The following is a 21,965-nucleotide window of genomic DNA, read 5'->3' as shown; positions in this document are numbered from 1 at the left end:
TGCCTTAAATTAGATCATATATTTATTTGAGAACAAGAATTTGATTACATCTGACTGTCCTGTCTAATAGCCATGCAAATAGCAAGGCTGAGTTTGCTGCACAGATTGCTGAGAGTATTGAAATGGTGCAAACAGCACAGAGAATATTTTGCATTCCATTCTTGAATGTTGAAAGTATTCCCACAGAAAAGCTCACTGCAGTTGAGTACAATGCTTGAAGTCATGTTTGGTAACAGAATAAAGGAGTAACAGACTGAAACAGTAAGTAAAAGGCCAAAGATAAGAGTCTTATAATTACAACTCTGATCTGTATTTGTATTTACTTTATTTCTGCAAGATAACTCTCATACCTGAAGCAACATGTTTGAAGAGAGAATCCTCCATTCTTACACCAAATCAAAGGGAAAATTTCCCATCTGGAGTATATTGAAACTGTGCACCCAGATCATAAGAAACATACAGACATGTAATGAAATATGTATCAACAATAAAAAAGTGCCCACAGTTCCTAATTAAGAGGGGTTGTAAAAAAAAAAAAGTGGCATAAGTCAACATGTCTCCCTATGTCTGCCTTTAATTATACTGAAAATTTTTTATCATGGAGACATTTAATTTCAAAAGCTATAAACCTCTGGTTCAATTGTTACAAAATATTGGTTTTTAGTGTTTCTCTCTGTATATTTTGTAGTGCTATTGCCACTATTATATGAAGATTTCAACAAACTTTATTAATGTTGAAGTTCATACAATCCCACTCCCCCAAAATGGGGTATTTTGCCCCTTTACATAAAAAAAATCCCTAACCTGGACTAATTTAACAGAAAGTGTACATAGGATGAAACATGAGAAATCTTGCAAAAAAGACAGTAACTTGATAGTTATTGTGACTTAGTTTTATCTTCTTGGACAGGGACAATGAAATTGACTTTTCTAAGATGTGGCATTGAACTGCTGCTGGGACTTGTATGCAGCTGAGCTAATACTCTATTCCTTCTTCTTTATATCAGTCATCCTTATCACAACCAAAGATAAAATACACATTTTTCTAAAATCTAAATAAATCCCTCTTCAAAGCATACTTTTCTTGTGCTTCTTAAAAGAAAGTGATGTCTACTTACGCATTTGGTTTATTTATATCCAGTTGACTACTCATTTACATTAAAAAAAATGGAAAAATTATCTTACTTGTGCAGCTTCAAAGCTGTAGCTTCATGGATAATTACAAGTCACCTCTGCAATTACTGAAAACTTACAGTGTAAAATGGGACAGAGCCTCAGTTTTCTCAACCTGTTTTCATAGGGGAGGTGCTCCAGTCCCCTTATCACTTCATGGCCTCCTCTGGACTTCCTCCAACAGTTCCATGTCCTTCTTATTTTGGAGGCACCAGAGCTGGATGCAGCACTCCAGGTAGGGTGTCATGAGAACAGAGTGTAGAGGGACGGAATCATCATCCCTCACCCTGCTGGCCACGTTCCTTCTGATGCAGTCCAGGATACCTCTGGCTTTCTGGGATGCAAGCCCGCACTGCCAGCTCATGTTGAGTTTTTTGTCAACAATAAAGAGGGGTTCGGGGGGTGGTTTTTTCCCCCTTTTCAGGATTACAGGGGTTTAAATTCATACTGAAATCTTCTCGAGCGTGGGAGTAAAAAACCTGACCATCTGTTATCATGCCGCCTAGAAGAAACATTGAATCCTTCCTGTACGTGTTCTACTTCTTTGTATCAAATTTGGTTGAAATGGATCAATAGGTTCAAATCTGTTAGGAGGTCAAAATAAAGGTGAGACAATGAGAAAAACCAGAATTCTTTACAGCTTGCTCTAGAGCAAATGTTTTTAAATGTTTTGTTAGAATCATAGAATGGTTTGAGTTGGAAGGGATCCCAAAGACCATCAAGTTCCAACCCCCTGCCATGCCCAACCTTTCACAAGACCAGGTTGCTCAGAGCCCCATCCAACCTGGCCTTGAACAATTCCAGGGATGGAACGTCCACAACTTCTCTGGGCAACCTGTGCCAGTGCCTCACCACCCTCATAGCAAAGATTTTTTTCCCTAGTATCTAATCCAAATCTACTGTCTTTCAGTTTGAAGGCCCTTGTCCTGTCACTACCGTTCCAGTTGCCCAAGAGAAAAGGATACTTGGATTTTTCAAGGGCCTTACAAAACCAACACCAGACAAGCAAAAAAGGAAAAAGAAAACCAGATCACCATAGGATGAAAAAAACAAGTGAAACCCCCACGTTATTGTTAAACATAGAAAACGCTTGTTTCAAGGACTAAATTCTGTCATAAGAAAAATGTTTCTCAATTAGGCGTTTGCAGATGGCCATGGTATGGCTGAGGACGCTACGTGCTGTTTTGACTACGAAGGTTGAACAAATGCCACCAACCCACGCTGCCAGCAGCACCCGGACCTTTCCCGAGGGACGCGCCAGCCCCTGGAGCTGCCCACACCAACATCCGGGAACTCCCTTCCCCCCCGCGGTCGCCGCCCGGTGGTCCCGCCCTGACGTAGGCGCCGCTTGGCCCAATGGGGCTCCGCTTTGCTTCCGGCGTCCGACCCCGTCTCCTGGATACGGGCGCGGGGTGCCGACCATCCGAGTGGCGCGCGGGGCGGCGCGGGGACGGAGCCTGGTTGGACCTGGCGGTGCGTTCCAGATGGAATAAAGGACAGCAAAACTCTCCAATTCCCGGAGTCACTCTGCCTGCTGAGCTGGTGCCTTTCCCGCTTGCCTGTATTTTGTGGCGCGCAGGGACCAGTGTCCCATCCGGACACTGCCACCGGGCCATGGGAGATTCCGTGCCGGGGGCGGGGCTCCGCCGTTTCGGTTGATGGCGGCGGCGTGGTCCATCCCGCGGCGCACTACCACTGTCGCTCCACCCTTTCCCGCCGCGTCCATCCCTCACACACAGGTGCAGCTTCCTTTCTTTCACGCCGGTTCCATGCCCCGGCGCAGGTACGGCTGTCGTTCCCACCCTTTCCCGCCCGTTCCATGCCCCGGCGCAGGTACGGCTGTCGTTCCCACCTTTTCCCGCCGGTTCCATGTCCCGGCACACAGGTACGGCTGTCGTTCCCATCCTTTCCCGCCGGTTCCATGTCCCGGCACACAGGTACGGCTGTCGTTCCCACCCTTTCCCGCCGGTTCCATGTCCCGGCACACAGGTACGGCTGTCGTTCCCACTCTTTCCCACTTTCCCGCGCACGCTCCCGGCCGTTACCTGGCGGAGCGCGCGCCCAGGGGCCGCGAGCCGCCGCGAGCCGCCCCCCCCCCCCGCCCCTCACCGCCCCTCACCGCCCCTCACCGCCTTCTCGCTCCTTCCGCCGCCGTCTCTCGGTCCGAGTGCGGGAGCGGACCTGGAGCGGGGCTGGAAGCCCCCGCTGGAGCGCTCCGAAGACCCCTCACCCTTCTCCCGTCTGCCGCAGGTGGGTCTCTGGGGGCCGCTGTGTAGCGCCTCAGCCCTGACCGCCCTCGACAGAGGTGGGAGCGCAAGAGATCGCGGGTCGTGCACGGGCTGCTCAGTTCGCCATCAGTTCCCTCGTAAGGAGAGGGAACTGCGTTTCCTTGGTGTACTGGTCCTGTGTCCAGCCCAGAGCAAATGCACTTCCTTCGGTGCCTGGAGGCTGCTGCTTTGGGTGCTTCTGTGGAGTTTCACACCTGCTTCGTTACAGGTGGTGGCTTGTGAGTCTTCCACGACGGCCTTCCTTCCTCATCTTTTCACTTTTTGTGTCACTTTATTTGAGCTCTTCGTACTTCATGTCAAAATCCAGCTGTTGAAAGTCTGTTTTGTGGGTCAGAGAAGCTGTGGATGTCCCATCCCTGGCAGTGTTCAAGGCCTGGTTGAATGGGACATTGAGTAAAGTGTTCTAGTGGAATGTGTTCCTGCCCAGGGCAGGGGCATTAGAATGAGATGATCTTTAAGGTCCGTTCCAACCCAAGCCATTCGATGATTTTATGATTCTGTGCTCCATTGCTTTGTGTACTGAAATAAAGGCATAGCCATTACTCTTGAGAACCAGAGATGTTTCTCTTTTCTCTGTAGCCTCTTGCATTTCTACAGATATACCTTTTAGAATTTGTATATACTAGCCCATTTATTACTGTTTGGATCCATTAAGAGCTTTGGAAGTGTAAAATTCACCTGTTCAAAATTTTGATCACATGTCCTGAGAGGAGGTCTTCTGTAATTATATTCAATCTTTCTGGAAGTAAAGAATCCCTATTCATGATAATTGGGAGGGTAAATGCTATACATGAATGACTATTAAATTTGAAGGCTTCCCCTTTTTCCTCCTTTCTTTAGGTTTATTTGTTTGTGAGACTAATGCCATGTTTCCAGTCTGTTGCCTGTGACGCATCCTAAAGCATGGAGAACTTCGTTTTGTATGAGGAGATTGGAAGAGGAAATATGACAGTTGTTTACAAAGGAAGAAGAAAAGGGACAATTAATTTCATTGCTGTTATTTGCAGTGATAAATGCAAGAGAGCTGGAGTAGCAAACTGGGTAAGTAACGTGGGTTTTTTCATGCTAAATCTGGGAAAAAAATGCAGCTTATGAAATTCTTGCAGTGCAGGTTATAGAAAAGTAGCATGTGCTTCTTTAAATGGAGTTTGTCACATTTAGATCAACTTCTCAAGATTTTAAGTTCTTAGGCTTTAAATACAGTCTTATTTTAATGTATTTATTTCTTCATGTGATTTTATTGGTTTTTAGGTTGCATGCATAAACCCATGTTTGCAGTCTTACTGTTTCTATGCTGTGTCAGTGAACTTGTAAAAACAGTTACGTGGGGTAATTTGCTTTACTTTGTTGTTAATTGTGCAAATCCAGTGGTATTAGTAACTTCCAGTAAACAACTGATTTCTTACTTAGCAAGAAGAAATTATTTTTGATGAAAGAATACCATTTGTCCTCAAGTGAAGATACTTTCCATGGGGTGCAGTCCCTCAGGAACAGGCTGTTCCAGTGTAAGTTCCCAGAGGGTTATATTTCCTGCCAGCAAACTGGCATGGGCTCCTCTCTCTGTGGGTCTGCAGGTCCTGCCAGGAGCCGGCTCCAGCACAGACTTCCCACAGAGTCACAGCCTCTCTTGGGTTTCCAGCTGCTCTGGTGTGGGGTCCTCCAAGGACTGCAGGTGGATCTCTGCTCTGCCATGGACCTCCATGGGCTGCAGGGGGACAGCCTTGCCTCACTGGTCTTCCCCAGGGGCTGCAGGGGAATTTCTGCTCCTGCTGCCCCTCCTTCTGCACTGACCTTGGTGTCTGCAGAGTTGTTTCTGTCACATGTTCTCACTCCTGTCCCCTGCTGCAGTTGCTGTTGTGCTGGGCTTTTCCCCCTTCTTAAATATGTTATCCATCACTGATGGGCTGGGCCTTGGCCAGCAGTGCGTCTGTCTTGGAGCTCACTGGCATTGGCTCTGTCAGATACAGAGGGCTTCTCACAGCTTCTCACAGAAGCCAGTCCTGTAGACCTCCCTGCCTGGATACCAAAACCTTGCCATGTGAACCTGATAGTTTCCTATTCCTTCTCATTGTTTCAATGATAATTTCTTGGGAACTTTTTTGTTCTTAGAAGTGTATTAGTCTTACAAATCCATTGGGGATACCTTACATACCATTCTAGCAAGAAACAGAGGCTTCTCTGGAGATTAGGCCATGTAGGTATTGTAGAAATATGTATTTTCAGGGTCTCTTGAATGGTTTTCCTTGCCTTATAAGATTAAAAATGATGGAAAAGTTTTTTTTTACTTCTTCTTGCTGTATTATCTCTCATTTGTATTCTTGTTTAAAAAAAAAAATAGGAGTGCAAGTTTGACTCCAAATTCTGATTTCCAGTTTGTTGTTGTTTTAGTGGTGCAGGAAGGTTAAATAATATTTACAATTTTGAGTTAGGGAACTTCCTAATTTTTTTTTCTCTATTTTAAAAACAGGTGAGTTGGGCAGGGTCTGTGAGGAAAGTTGTCTTTTCTTAACATACATGTGAAACTAAAATATTTGAAGAATAATGTTAGTGCACTAGAAAAGGCAAAAGAACAAGTAGCTAATTTAGAGTAGATTGTATTGTTTCTTATTCCCATGCCTTAAATATATATATATATATTTATTTATGTCTTTCCCCCACTTAATTATGTTAAAAACTTCATTCTAGGTTCGTCTGACTCAGGGACTCACACATAAGAATATAATGACATTTTATGAATGGTATGAAACAAGCAACCATCTCTGGCTTGTAGTGGAATTATGCACAGGTGAGATAAGCTCAAAAAAGTAAACATTTATGGAATGTAAGAGATTTCTTACAGCTTCTTTACAACAAATGCTTAGATCTTTGAAAAAAGCATAATTATTTGATTATTAACTTGAGAATCCTGTTTGTATATATAAAAGTGGTTTTGCTCTTGGGAACATTTTTAGAAATCAATTGAAATTATGCTTCTCTGCTTCACTGTATGCATCTTTGAAAAGTTAGCTGAGTTACATACTGTTGATTTTTAAGAGCTGAAGAGAGATGGCCAGTCAGGGAACATAAAAGCAAATAGTGAATAGTCAAAGGGTAGCTCAGTAAAAATTACTTGAGAAGTTTTCTAAGGACTCTTTTAAGAGACATCAAGGAACAAATCAAGTTTTAATGAACTATTGACTTAATGTTGTTCAAATTAATTTTTAATCAAAGGGCAATTCAGCAGCTGAAGTAAATGATATAATTTTTTTTCCTATTCAGTACAAGTATTTTGACTTACATGTGAAAACCATAATTTGGGAACTCTGAGAACCCAAAACTGCATTAAGTTATTCACTTAGTTTTAATAAGTTCTTATCAATCTATTAAAGGAACCTTGTAAGGCTTTCTCTAATTGTGATGACTGCATATTTTAAACTTCTGATAGCATGCTTTCCTCCACATGGAAAGGAAAGAAAAGAAAGCCAATATGCAAGTGATACATGTTAAAATTTTGGTATCTGGAGTTTGTTTAGTAATAAAAATCCGTATTACACCCAGCCTTTTTATTTATCCAGAATTCTGTTTGAAAAATTACTGAAGAAGAGAACTTAAAAGTTCTGAGAAAAAAAGTCAGGTCATTCTTTCAGTGATTTAAAGTGAAGTTAATGGCTCATATGGAGGCTTTGGTCTGCTTGCTTAGTCTAACTTAGGGGCACATATTTAGGTTATTAGACCAGCAGCCTTTTATTGTTGAACAATTATCAGGTGTTTTACCTTGCAGTATTATAGTTTGCTGCAGCGTGAGTGTCTTGGAGCTAACTTACTTATACATGGAATAAGACATGGATTTCTTATTAATTTTGTTGAGACTTGTAAACAGCTTTTGAAATATGGAAGATTTCTCTTACTTGTCTCAAAGATAGTTTCTGTTATCAAATGCAGAATACTTCTGTGTTGCTGGTTTCACTACTTTTTTTATTTCTGTGTTTGGCCGTGTTATGGAATTATTCTATATGTAGTCCTCTAAATTACATTGTAAGAAACAGTAATTAAACATGATGAAAAATTCTTTACTATAGCTCTGTAGTATGGGCTTGGTTTTAAAGGAATAACTGATTCATTAACCAGCATAAAAAGGCTTAGAAATAAAATAATTTTAAGATTCAGCAGTGTTGAATAATTGGAAGAGTACTGTAATGAAATGACTGATCAAAGGGGAAAAAAGTTCAGGAAAATCTACTATCCAATTTGGGATAAAAGATCTAGTATCCTTTTCTATGAAAAGTTTTCCTAATCCCTCTTTCATTCGGGGTCTTAAATTTGTGGAGTTTTTTTAGTTTGTTGTGGTTTTTTTTTTTAATCAGCATGATTTGGCTAGGCTATAAACAGCAGATAACCCAGGAGACCTATAGATAACTCATGGCATGCAAACTCTGGTCTCAGGCAAACAGATTTGGTGCAGGATTAGTAAAGGACCAAATGGGGCTGAGAAAACGGATTTTGGGCAAGATGGGAGCGTGGAGTTCAGAATAGGGGACTGGAACAGGAAGGAGGAGAAAGAATGAGCGATGAATTTGTGGGAAATGAGATTAGAAGAAGCCTAAGTGCCATGAATATTTAGGATGGGAATGACTCAAATGGGATGAGTCTGATTACATATCTGAGAATCAGTGGAAAATGAGGAAGTAGGTGATGGGGGAAGAAGAGAAGGTTTTGTATGGACACAGAAACAGTAACAATTAGTGGGGAGAAGTGTAGAGAGTGAGTGTGAAGCCCAGTGAAGAATACAGGGGATAGAGGATATATGGGAGGGTTATTTGGAAGGCTTTGTAAGTGTAATCTGATCAGAAACAAAGGAAGGGTTGGTTGGAACTTAATGGAGAAGGAGAGTGGTGATTTTGAAAGGACAGAGAAAGGTCGCATGTTAGGGTAAGAAGTCCGGAGAGCTATGATTAGGACTTACTGGTACCTGAAGCTGGGATTTGTGTGAGAAACCTAGGAAGTGAAATACAACAAAATAATTTATCTTTTCGACATTTGTTGACCTCAGACTGTAACACAGTTCTACTATTTCTGTTGTCTCTGAATTCAGAGGAAAATTGCCTGCCCTTAGCTTTAGCAATTGTTCACAGAAGTTGATAGCCTGCTGTTGGTATTATTTATTCTTTTAACTTATGCAGCAGGAATCTGGTGAAGGAATTTTAATAAAAGCATGGGGTACTATTACACTGTGAAGTGACACAGTTTCTGGATTTCTTTTTTCCCTTCTGTTTCCTTTGTAAAATAATATTGAAGTAATTTTGAAGTGATGCACTCAGTTTTCTTCCAGACAAAATTAAGATTTTGTCACAGTATTGAAAATAATTTTTTTGTACATCTTGGATTTTGTAACTATTTGATATCGAGAAATATTTTTAATATCCACTGAGAATGGTTTTTGATTGACATCTTTTGAAGAAGTTTATGTAATTGGGCATTACTTGTATGACATCTTCTTTATATGCACTTGTTGACTATGTGTATTTCAGGTGGTTCTCTAGAATCTGTCATTGCTCAGGACGAACATCTACCAGAAGATGTGGTGAGAGAATTTGGTGTTGAGCTGGTTACTGGTTTATACCATATTCATAAGCATGGAATTATCTATTGTGAATTGACACCTGGAAAGGTAAGGAGGGATATTATCTATATGTCGACTGGATGTCACTTTCCATGCCATCAACATTTATTTTATTATTTGTATTTTACTGTTAGGAAGAGGCTTACCTCAGTTGGGAGGTCAGTTGAGTTTCATAATATATAAAGTGAAGATGAGATAATATATAACATAATATAAGTGAAGACAATATAATATATATGTGAAGACAATCAGAGACAAGTCTGTAGCTTGAATATTTTATGATATAATTGATTTCTTTCCTTGGTGTATATCTGATATGATGTGATTTATTCTTTTTGATTTGGTGTACTAGCTTCATTTAATGAAGGATTTTAGTTCTCTGTCCTTGGACCCATAAATTTATTATTATTCTGTCATGGTGCAGAATATTTTGCAGTCATAGAAAATGCTGATGAGGGAGCAAAGTTAACTAAAGTTTCTTTGTTGATAACCTTCTCTATTGTTTGCAGATGCCATGGAAATTACCGTCTTATTCCTGAATAAAAATATAAATCTTTGTGTATAAATCATTTTGTGTGTGTGTAATTTATGTAGAGGTTTGCCAAAGTCTGTGTTTGTTTTTAATTCATGTAGTCACCCGACTATGACTATAGTAAAAAATTTTTGCTTCACAGTAATTGGTTTTGTCCTTGATCTATAAGTGATCAAGTTGCCATCCTCTGAATCTTTGGTTAAATGTTCCACAATTCTACTCAGTTCCTGTCATTTGTGGACCCAAAAGCATTAGAAATTCATTAATAAAGTATGATGTAGACGACTCAGTAGTCTTCCAAAGAAGAATGTTGCTGTAAAATACTCCTTTAAACAGAAAGTAAAATGCTAAAGTTAAGGCTTCTTCTGTGCCCCGCCCCCTACTTCTGGCTGAATGGGCTATTTCTTCAAGTTTTTGGGATTATGAAGTTTTTAACTGAGAAGAATAAGCACTGACTGGCCAGAGAAAACTCTCATCATTATTGGAAAAAATCTGTGGCATTTTCTGCTAACTAAAAATTCCTTTTTCTCAAATGAAGCCATGTTTGGTTTTACTAGACTTTATTTTCCTATGCAGTTTTACTCTACTTCAACTTTCTTTTCTCTGGTAACATCATTGTTTATTTAGATTTAATAATGAGTAAACAAAAGTGCACATTGAACCTCTTAAGAGTTCTATTGGGATACTTTTTTCTTATAACCAAAAGTATTGGCATTGACTTCAAAGAAAAACTTCAATTATTTTGGTTATAGGCATCATCTCTATTCCTTAAATATTTTGAAATTGTGATTATTTTTATAATAAATTATTTTGTACTTCATGTTGGAAATTTCAGCAGTTTTCGGTTTTAGTATATGATACTAGCACACTGGATTTTGTTTGTTCTTACAGATTCTACTGGAAGGGTCTGGGACTTTGAAATTCAGTAGTTTTTGCTTGGCTAAAGCAGATGGTGAAGACTTGGAAGAAGTTTTTGCTTCAGCTGGAGCTGAAGAAGGTGAAGATATTAATGAAAGCACTCCACAAAGACGCTTTACAAATATAGTTCAGGGTACGAGCTTTTTACTACACAGAATTAACTTACACCAAAGAGACAGAATGGAAGTTGGAATATCAATCATTATGATAAAGAAAAATGGTTTAGAATTAATCCTGTTTTGTCTCAGAAAAAATTGAGCTGTGGAATTATTTGTGGACTTTTTAAAATTCTGTGCTGCAGATGCTCTCTGTAAGGTCTGGAACTAAATTCCATTAAGTTAGTGTAAAATGTGTACAGAAAATTCAGGAAGTACTACACAGAACTACTGCTTCTTTCGCTGGAGTCTGCACTGCTGTACTTTCATTGTCCTTTTTGATGTACATGGTCTAACTTAATTCTAGTTTGAGGTCAACTGTTTCACTACCTTAAAGAATGATAATTTCATTTTAAAGTACGAGCAAGTTACTGTGTTTCAGTTTCAGCAAGCAGATCCATACAAATGCAGTAGACTGAAAATACTGTGTTATTTCTTCATTGAATAAGAAAAATTCAGAAACTTGTTTTTAATGTTCTGAATCTTTTATTAGTCATTATCTTGAAACATCTCAGAGACTTCTATTTCCAAGATAATGATGTCTCATGTATCAGTTACTTTTATCAGAAACAATGGAATTCTTGGTAATATTTTATGAGAACAAAGAGAGCTCTCCTTGCTGTCTTCTTCTGAAAGTTCACACTGGAAATAGTAAGACCAAGATCAGGTCTTTATTCAGGAAGAAATACAAATCTATTCTCTTTCCTGTTACTCTTCAGAATAGCTGTTTTGATATGTTTGGTAATGACCTTTTGTCACTTAAAAAAAAAAAAAAACAAGAAAAAAGAATCCAAAATAAACTTTTTAAGGGACTATGGAATTTACACTTTTACTGAGTTTGTGTAATTTTTTTAGAGATTTTTGAAAACTGATGGGAACTACTGTAGAAATAAGAACTGTATATTTTTTTCCTGTATCAAACAAGAGATTTGTGAATAAGCTGCTATAATTTGATATGTGATGTTTTCGTAGTGCTTTAGTGGGAAAAGAGCCATAACTGTTTAGATCAGCGATTTCCTTGGCTAACTACCTTGTTTTTTGTAACAGAACTTTATAAATTCATGGGGGTTTATTTCTTGGAATAGCTTTAAAAAAAGATATCCCAAATCTGATGTAACATAATTATTTCTACTCACATGAGGATGGTTTCCCATTCTGCTCAAATTGCTTGGCTCTGAAAGCTGTTAAAACAAGTCAGAACATTCTTTGTATTAATCACGGTGTTTGAAAAGTGCAGCACAAGTCAGTTTGGTTAATAGAAGTGAAATAAACAACAAAGTAGAATATATAATCCTACATAAGCCAGTTACACTATAGGAGAGAAGTTCCTTTGAAACTACTTACCTTTGCTATTCAGTTTTCTTATATGTCGAGTGAAGATAATCTCTAACTCAGTGAAGTTTGGAGATAAAATTTGAAGTGTTGAAAAGGATGAATGCTGAATGAATAACCAAAGTGCATTAATTATACATACTGTATTTTGTAGGCTTTCCGTTATACACAGCTCCTGAAGCAATAAAGGGAGACAACTTCTGCAAAGCCAGTGATCTGTGGTCCCTGGGATGTTTACTTTATGAAATGTTCTCAGGTTGTACGTTTGTATATATATTTAATATCTGTGATAATAGAAACGTAGGTTATTGTCCTGGAGTAAATTCTTACTGACTTTCTAGGGAAGTTAGGACATAGAAAAACTTAAGACAGGTTTTGAAGATTTCTTGAAGAACATACTAACTGTGCTTAAAAGACAAAAAAGAAAAAGTGTCTTTGTCTAATAATCAAGTGAAACAATACTGTTAAGTGGTCCTATTGACAACAGTTGTAACCAACATGTAAGGTTTAAATACTATGATTTAAAATTATGGCAGCCCTTGACTTCTGACAGTGCAATGTTTTAACCTCCTTGGTATTAAACTCTGTGTGCAGTATTTTAACCTTTGAAAGAGGAAACTGCTTCACTATTGTAAAGATAGAGTAATTTGGTTCCCTACAGATAAACTACCCATTAGCTGCACCTGGAAGGAAGCTTCATCACAGAAGAGAATTACACTGCAGCCTTCTTAAACCTTAAACAAAATGCTGATCTGTTGAATCAACACAGTAACACAGATACTGAGATTTCTGCCTTTTCATGTTGTCTCACTGCAGATTCATACAGGGCTATCATGGTCACCTCCATCAAGCCATCTTTGGTGTGTCTTCTGTCTATGGTTTCTTTTGCTGTTCATGATAAAAGAATTTAATCCAAGGTTTGGAATTTAAATTGACAAGAAAACGTGATAAATAGTACTCAGGCCAAGGTTGTTTATTTCTTTGGATGCTTTCTTAGGAAAATGAGCTCATGATAAATCACCTTACAACCATTTTGGAGTTTGCCTAATCTGTGAAATACACTTCTGTTTGTTTGTAGGAAAACCACCATTCTTCTCAGAAAGCCGTTCTGAATTAATTGAAAAGATTTTATCTGAAGATCCTTTGCAACCAGGACCAGAGGGTAGGGTTCTGTTATTCTTTAATGGGTCACATCAAAGTAATACTTAGAAAGTTCAAGTTTTGTTTTACCCTTTTTCTTCTGAGGCTGATTGCAGGAATCAGTTAGTTGTCTGAAGTGTGAACGTTAGCAATGCCTTCCTGTGATAATTTCCTGTTAGTGATGAATGCTTGTTTCCCTTTTGACAGAGACATATATAATTTACTTCTAATTGTTAACACTGAATCTACCTACTGGGATGGAATTTTTGATCTTGGTCATTCTGGACACCAGTGTTATTCACAGAGATGCTTATATATTAGTCACTCTTTTTCAATTTAAGCAGATTTTAACTCCACTTAATTTCTTCCTGGTGGCTGTCTGATAATTGGAGAGTTGGTTTTTTTTTAAAGTTGCAAACAATTTTAATTAGTTTGATGACCAAGCATTAGTGGTTTATTTGTTTGGGGTTTTTTTAAAGGATTCTTTAAAGTGCAAAGAGTGTATATTTAAGGTTCTTTATACACTGAGATTTTTTTTCAGATGAAATTACTATCAAGAAAGATTTTTAGCATGATCTGTAGATAATAGCGTGGTTTACATTGGGTGATGGTTGTTTTTGCTGTCCAATACTGATCTGAAGTGCTTCTATTTACAGTTTCTGCTATTCACAAACCTTCTGCTGAGTTCATCAGTTTGCTTGATGGGTTACTTCAGAAGGATCCTCATAAAAGGTAAACTGCCTAATCCATGGCTGCTGTTTATGTTGTCACCTCTGGAGAAAATAATTACCATGATATTGTATGTATAGTATCTTTTAGATGACAAAAAATGCAAAAAAAAAATTCATGCCTCGTATAAAAGAGCAAACTGCTTTTTCTTACATGAAGATACATAGAATTAATGTTTTCATTAAGTGCATCTTTTTTTAATTTTTGTACCTGGTACTAAATAGATAACTTTGTAACAGAATGAGAAGCAGTTTAGAATTGGATGGCTTTGCTTTTCCAGAGCAATGGGCACATGTATTTTATTAGCCTTAACTTATACCTGATACAGTTACATTATTAAAAAATTTAAGACTATAATTTATAGGCTATGTCAGATAATTTACATGTGGGATTGACTCTGCAGTTTCATTCATTGTTACTCTCATACCTGTTATGTGAATTTTCCATTCTGATTTAAGGCAAAAAGTTTGTTCTGTAAGAAAACTTACTTGTTGTCCAAATAAAAGCAAATGACAGGATTAATTGCCCTGTAGTATCACTGGGTTCAAAATCTAGTCCGGTATGTCTGTGGAGCTGTACTTAGCCACTGCTTTTACAGTTTGTTTGTTGCTTTTCAAAAGGCTGAATTGGACAGACCTATTGCAGCATCCATTCTGGAAAGGATCCCTTGGCCATTGTGGTGGTGATTCTGCAGACAGACAGGGCACAAGCTCGAGGTACTGAATGTTCAAGGAAGACATTTTTTTAAATAAATATAAGCAAAGATAAAAATTTTATTAAGTTTGTCTGTAAATTTTATAATTTTTGACCTTTCTTTAGAATTTTCATTAATTAATCGATTTTTACATCAATCAGTGGGCAGTTTGGGATGTTTAGGAATTGTATTATCCTATTAGTGTGTTGCACTGTCCATTCACTTTCAACAGACTCCTTCCTGTTGGCTATAGAATGCGTTAAAATTCACTTCTGAGCTAAATGCTCTCATTTTTATTTATCTGTTTATATATTATATAAAATTATTGTATGAATCTGACTTACAATTTTTTTTAAAGGTTTTGTAGAATCTTATCAATATGGGTCAGTTTTATCTTTAGTGATTTGTTTGTTTGTTTTTATTCACTAGGCTTAGAGCATCACAAAGCCTATCAGTGCATATCTTAGAGCTGTGGTTCAGCCTTATAATCTTGCAAATGCAGCTGACCCATATTCTTTGCTTATGACATAAGGCATTAATTTAGGGGGTTTTTTTTCTAAATTTTTAATAATCTCCACTGCTACATACACTGCAGAAACACCCAAAGCTTTTGTGAAAATGGCTTCTACGTATTAACAAGCTAGGCTTCTTCTGAACTCCTGTTACCTTGCTGGTTTTTGTGTTTCTAGTTTTGAATTAGGACATTTAGCATTGTTTTTTATGATATGTTGTTCTAAGTATTTGAAAGATATTTCACATTCCAACATGGGGAACTAATGTCAAAATAGTTTTAGAATGCTGAGTGGTTTTTGTTATATCTACTTCAAAATTTTCTCTCATGTTGTTCTATACCTATTTCAGATACCAGTGCTGCAGTATTTTTCTTAATAATGTTTATTATAGTTTGAGGTACAGCTCTGTCTTGTAATTTTATTACTGCTTTGACCTGCAATAAGAAATTAATATTTAAAGTTTATACCATGAACTAAGATTTCATTCAAGGTTTTAGCAAGACTTAGGTCTTAGAGCTTATTTTAGGGAATTTTTGGAGAACAAGAGGAATCTTAATCTCCTACAAAATATTGGGCTATTTGGCCATACTCTTGAGATTTTTCTAATGCCTGTGAAATATCTGCTGATGTATGCACTCACTGACAAATATGACAAATGTAAAACATTGGCTTGACATGTGAAGGAGGCTCAATACTGTGTCTTTTCCCACTGTGAGACCCATGTATCTATTTTCTTCACAGTGTGGGTTGGATTAATATTTGATATCCTGGAGAGCCTTCATGAAGGTTTTATGACCCAGTTCCATGTCAATAATATAAGGACATGTTAAAAAAATCCCAAACAACCAAAACCAATAAAATTGCATTTAAGTGTGACATGTAAGTCATTACACGCACAAAAAAAGTGGTTTTAATCTAGGCTATAGACTTCATTGTTGGAGATAGGTTTGTTGTGACTTTTTACTGTGAAGAATGAAATGTCTGTAATGTTTTTAGTATTTCTTTAGTATCTCTTGTATTATGGGTTAATAATTTAACTTTTCTGATGTCTTTCATTTAAGTTCTAATGATAGAGAGAATTTTTAATATTCTCCAAGTTTTTTGCTGTAAACGTACTTTTTGTCATTGCCATTACCAATATAAAAAGTATGTGCAACACGTATTTCAAGAGTATATTGTTCTAGAGAATGACAACTAAGCTGTATGCTAACAATTGCAACAGATAATGGATATGATATCTTTTTTTTTTTTTAATCTGTAATTAATATAATTTATTAAACAGCAGGGAAGACACGGAGTCATCGGTTTCTTGGAGTGCCAAAGAGTCAGTGGATGCTCAAAAAAATCTAGATAACTTGTCATCCTCAAGAGCAGGTCTTAAACCACCAAGCAATTCTTTCAAAATAGGTAATATTGCTCATTATGTTATTTTTTAGTTATTTTATCAATCCTACCAACATGCTTATTCCCTATGTTTTATTTGATTTTAACATCTGAATGCAAGTTCATGTTCTCTTTTCGGTAGAAACTCAGACTGACTTGCGCCCCAGAAGTGTAGTTGATGGTGAATCAAATGAATCCATGTTTCTTCTCAGGTATGAAAAGTGCCTTGAAATCCTGTAGGTTTGGTGTTGGTTTTTTTCCCCACTGTCTCTTCAAACATTTTATTATTATGACTATAACACTGTGTCTGTGTCTCCTTCTGAATTTTCTATTACCAGTTAATAAATAACAAAATACATTTGGGAACTCTGAGAACCCAAAACTGCATTAAGTTATTCACTTAGTTTTGATAAGTTCTTATCAATCTATTAAAGGAACCTTGTAAGGCTTTCTCTAATTGTGATGACTGCATATTTTAAACTTCTGATAGCATGCTTTCCTCCACCATGAAAGAGAGCCATGAAAGTCGTGTGTGTAGTTAAAGATTATATGACTTTATTACTCTTACTTTTGACAGTAAACTTTTGATTACTTAACTCTGTCTAAACAGAAAAATTTATTTAGATCTTTCTTACTTAGTTACTTCATATATATATAAAATAGGCTTGAAGCATGATTGTTTAAAATACATAAGAATAAGCATTCAGCATATGATCTGTTAATAAATTCTGCCTGCAGCTTTTCATCACAAGCTATTGGTGACAGTCTATTAAGTACTACATGGGTGTTAAATTAAAAAATAGCGATTGGTTTAACAGTGATTTGTTTGTACTACCTTACAAACCAAGATTGTCTAGTGAAATACTTTTCCTATCAACATCAAGAAGAAATATTCCCATTTGAAAATACTTTTCTAAGCTTCTTGCATAACCTGAAATAGGGCTTTTGTACATCATACTGTGTACAAAAGTTATTTCAGTTAGTTTTAATAAAGTAGTACTTCTCATCTCACAACTTTTATCATCACAGCTAGACACATATTATTAGTAATTTCAAGTAGCATTTGCTGTAGCAATCTGCTGAAAAGAAAGGCTACAATGATATTAAAAGCCATATAACATGTAACCCTAATAGTGTTTTTTTAGCAACATAATTTTTTATAAGTACATTAATTTAAACACAAAATTTGAAATGTAATGCAAACAGTTAAAAAAAACCTGTTCTGAAATTCTCTTCAGTGATGTAACTTCTGAAAGCAGTGTATGTGATTTCTAGTAAAGTATTAAAACACTGAAGTGAAAGTAATTTGCTGACCTAGCACTTGGCACCAGAACTTACTTAGCTAGGGGGTTAATCAGCTTTTAACAACAGTGGCTTCTACTTGTGCAAATGGAATAGATCTCATTCATTTTAACTAGTTTAATTCAATAATCTCTTGTCTTGTTTTAAACTGAGAAACCATCTGACAACTAAAAAATAAGTATTATTTTCTGTATCTCAAACATATATGAAAGCAAATCCGTTGAATTAATTAAAAAAAAAATTTAACAAATCTACATGTTTTGAAGCAAATGTCAGCTTACAATCATTTGTCCAGCCTCCTAGCTAGAAATCATAGGATTTTTTTTGTTTAGGAACTAAAATTCCAAGCAGATCCTGATACACTTTTTTTACCATAAGAATTAGGATATTTAATGTATTTTTATGTAGGTAATATTTTGGCATTCTTTCATTGTACCCTTTAAATTTAAATTTCTATTGAAAATAGATGGAACATGAGAACAGTTATGTTAGTCATTTGATCACCGATTTTCTGAGTGTCTTTTGTTTGGTGTTTGTATTTTTAATTTAGTGGTTTTTTCTATTATAGAAATCTGATTTGCTAAACTAAATGTGTTTATTACTTTCTGCTAATCAAGGAAACGCGTTCATTTGAAGTTCTTGATTTAACAAGTTTCCTGGCCTGCCAATTACAATAATTCTGAAGTTCATTTTAAATGCTTTAATTTAAACTGGTGTGTACTAAAACTCCAAGTTCACTAGCAGCTTTATGACAGTTGCAACTTGGCAGTATTCTGATCTCTCCTTCTTCATTTTCTAATTAGCAGACAGGATTTTAAAAAGAAAAAGTAAAAGCTAAACCCAGTTCACAATGATACATAAAAATTAGGAGTTTTAATTCTCGTTACTTAGCTAAGACTTGGCAGTCAGAAGAGAATAAGATAAAATAAATTGCAATTTTTGTCACATTAATTTGCTTTGTATGTTTTTTGGTATTAGGAGTTAAGATAATAATGGTTTAGCATCCAGTTTGCAGTGTCATTATGGCTGAGAAAATAATCAAATTATATTTATTTAACAATTACAACAAACTACCGTCTTCCCATTTCTAACTGGCAAACAAATCCTAACCTTGTCAGAACACGTTTAAAGACAGAAGATTTGTGTTTAGTTGATGGATCAGGCATAGTGTAATTTATGTTTGTCAGCTTTGAAAATTTGCTGTATGGCATGAAAGTTTCAAAAGAGCAACAAAAAAAGTAGTTTGCAATGAAACTTAATCTGTAATCTTTATAGGGTTTTAATTATTTTTTTCTTTCTTTTGCTGAAGTTCTCGTCCCACGCCTAGAACTAACTCTGCAGTAGAAGTACATGATGGTACTACTGCCCCAATCAAAAATTCTTCACAAGGAGATTCATGCTTGAAAAAAGTGAGTAAAAAGTTTATACTGAGGGATGATGGTATCTTACAGTTAGAATATCAGCCTGAAGTCTGTGGCAAGTCAACTTTCTTTTGTATCCTTCCACAATTAACAGTGTGCAAGTTGTTTGAAAAAAAGTATTTGCAAAACTTCAGATGTAGGAATTAAGACAGTCTCCTTTTTTGCCCCAGTGCATAAAAGACATGTTATCTTCTTTCTTCTTAGTCTACATTTTGACCTAATGCTTTTTCTTCTAATATGTTTCTCTTACCATAATTTTTAGTTGGTCCTATCTGCTATTACATAAATAAAAAAGCAAGTTAGAATATGTTTCCATGGCCAGACTGCTTGGTATAATGTTGAAATGAAATATTCTGTGAATAGACATGAATTAAGTCTTTTTGTTACAAAACAGTTTTTCAAAAAACCTTGGCTTTTGTTCTAGGCTGAAAATACGTGCTCAAGTCAGCAGGATATGGAGTCAAAATTGAAAGAGCTTATTTACACTGAATCTGATCTTATCGTGACACCAATCATTGACAATCCAAAGGTAAAGCAAAATAAAAGATTCAGGAACTTGTGGTTGAGGCTATTTTTGCAGATAAGTTTTTGATCAGGGTGAAACTCCTTTCCTGTATTTTATAGTTCTCATTTTAAAGCAGTTCCACCCAATTATCTGGCAAGCTCTCATGCAATTTTTTGGCAGTCTTTATAACCCTATTGTGTTGGTAATTTGGAGGAATGAGTTATTTTGGGATTGAATAATAATATTAAATAATATCTTACAAGAAATAGAAGCTACTAAATGCTATGTTCAGTGCTTTTGTAGATTTGTTTTCCGGTAACTTGCTTTGATATGTGTTACTTAAATGAACACAAAACTTTGGTTTGTTATACTCAAGACAAAGGCATCTATGAAGCCTTCTAGATTGGGAGTTAAGAGTTCTACAGAATAACTTTTGTTACTCTTTAGACTGCAACTGTGATAATGTTTCTATTAAGTATGAATTTATTTTCTCTCTAAAAGAACACCTGAAGTTACAAGAAATGTCCGTCCTGTTTCTGTCATACAGATTCTAATGTGCTAACAGTTTGTAATGAGTCTCCTGAGCAGGGAGCTGACACTTGTTTGGTAGTAAAGAGCAAGCTAAAAAGCATCAGATCTCTGCAATGTAATGTGCACTTATAGGCAGATGTATTGGTAGAAGGAATGATAGAAGCCCCTTTAGTCTTCCTTTTGTTTCTGTGCCAGAAAAAATGAAGCAATCTTAGCAACTTTACTCAGTAAATTGCAGATTTGGGGAAGGCAACATTTTTCATTGGAAGTGAACATCTAAACTCATTAGGAATGTCTTACAGCTTTTAGTTGCTGTATTGCTTTAGTATTAAAAATTCTTTTGGTTTGTTTAATTCTTTCAAAAACTAAGAATCTTACACAGCTAGATAAAGTAACTATGAAAGAGTACTCTTTTATTGTGTTTGGGATGAGAGACATTGTTCTTAGTGGAGAATTTCAGAGGTAATTATGTGTTTGAATGTTACCACTGTTAATTCCTCAGTTGTGTCTCAGGACTCTGACACAAAGCCTTAGGCCTTCACTGCTTCTCTTCTTACTACAAGTATAAGAGATGAGATTAGGGGTAGATGCACATACTGATGTGCTCATGTAATAATAATCTCCTTACCATGCAATGCCGGACTCAGAATTAATGCAGAATAGCCCACTAAGTTCCAGGGACATGTAATCAGAGTCACTGCCTGCTTGGTGATGACTCTTTAGTCTGCTTTTCAGATTAAAGGATGATACTGACACCTGGTAAATCTGAAGAGCTTGCAATTTAATCTCCTGGAAAGGGATTTACTAGATGTTGGCAGAATCTTAAAAGCTGAAGTGTCAGCTTATATTATAAAATTTCCCTCTGTTCTGCAGATCTGTGGAATTGAGGGCCTTTTTTAGAAAATAGCTCTCTACTTACACTTAGACTTCATCTGTCAAAGGCTAAATTCCATTACACAGTTGCCTTTTTAAAAATCCTTTATTTACTGAAAATCACACTGAAATGCTCAGTTACTGAGCAGTCATCCAATTTCGTGATCTACCAGAAAATGATGGTTTTGCAGGGAAAAAATCCCCATACCTTATGAGTGATTAGCTGTTGATAATAATACTTTTTATATTCTGGAATGGTCTAGTGTATACATGTATTTACTGTATGGAAATGAATTGCTAAAACTTTTCATGAGCTGTCACCTGCATAGTTCCTTTAGGAGCTTTTGAAACCCAAATGCAAGTATTTTTCTGCATACAAGCAAGATAAAAATGTAAACTGAAAAAGTCCGGTAATTTTGTAATCCCATTTAAAAAATCACTTAAATGGAAATACTAGCAATATAATTATATAAAAACCATAGGGTTGGATCGCAAATGTTTGCTTGGAAGAAATACATACCAGAAAACAATGGAAAATTCCTCAGTAATGAGCAGTAGTATGTACACCCATCCTGTACAAATTTTGCACATTTGTGTTCTCATGTTCACCTACTTAGAGATTTTCTAGAAATGTATTAAAACTAGTTGTAATGTGTTTGTTTATTTTTCCAGATAATGAAGCAAGTACCAGTTAGATTTGACTCGAAAACTTTACACATCCCAGCATATTCAGGTATGGATCTGCTGAAGGTTTTAACAAGTTCTGCATGTGCTGCTGTAACTTGCTATTGTAAGAACTGTAGCCTCCCCTTGTAGATTATACATGGTCACAGTTTCAGAACTCTTATTTTTTTCTGAAACTATAGTTGTGTATATGT

At 36.5% G+C, this 21,965-nt stretch overlaps 1 protein-coding gene across 8 annotated transcripts in view; it reads left to right on the top strand.

The window, feature by feature from the left end:
- Nucleotides 1–2,579: 2,579 nt before the first annotated feature.
- Nucleotides 2,580–21,965, top strand: part of ULK4 (unc-51 like kinase 4) — a 224,149-nt gene continuing 204,763 nt past the window's right edge. Inside the window, exons 1-15 of one of the 8 annotated variants that reach the window (XM_048299779.1) lie at nucleotides 2,992–3,058; nucleotides 3,424–3,679; nucleotides 4,302–4,502; nucleotides 6,147–6,246; nucleotides 8,969–9,108; nucleotides 10,484–10,643; nucleotides 12,152–12,253; nucleotides 13,076–13,159; nucleotides 13,794–13,869; nucleotides 14,487–14,582; nucleotides 16,355–16,479; nucleotides 16,598–16,667; nucleotides 19,067–19,166; nucleotides 19,603–19,707; nucleotides 21,760–21,820. In XM_048299779.1, the coding sequence (XP_048155736.1) occupies nucleotides 4,365–4,502; nucleotides 6,147–6,246; nucleotides 8,969–9,108; nucleotides 10,484–10,643; nucleotides 12,152–12,253; nucleotides 13,076–13,159; nucleotides 13,794–13,869; nucleotides 14,487–14,582; nucleotides 16,355–16,479; nucleotides 16,598–16,667; nucleotides 19,067–19,166; nucleotides 19,603–19,707; nucleotides 21,760–21,820 (1,357 nt within the window). In that variant the 5' untranslated portion in view covers nucleotides 2,992–3,058; nucleotides 3,424–3,679; nucleotides 4,302–4,364. The other 7 variants (XM_048299758.1, XM_048299801.1, XM_048299764.1 and 4 more) reach the window with 7 other exon arrangements.

The sequence above is a fragment of the Corvus hawaiiensis genome, chromosome 1, assembly GCF_020740725.1.
Source record: "Corvus hawaiiensis isolate bCorHaw1 chromosome 1, bCorHaw1.pri.cur, whole genome shotgun sequence".
Lineage (NCBI taxonomy): Eukaryota > Metazoa > Chordata > Aves > Passeriformes > Corvidae > Corvus > Corvus hawaiiensis.
This window is presented reverse-complemented; position numbering and strand designations above follow the sequence as displayed.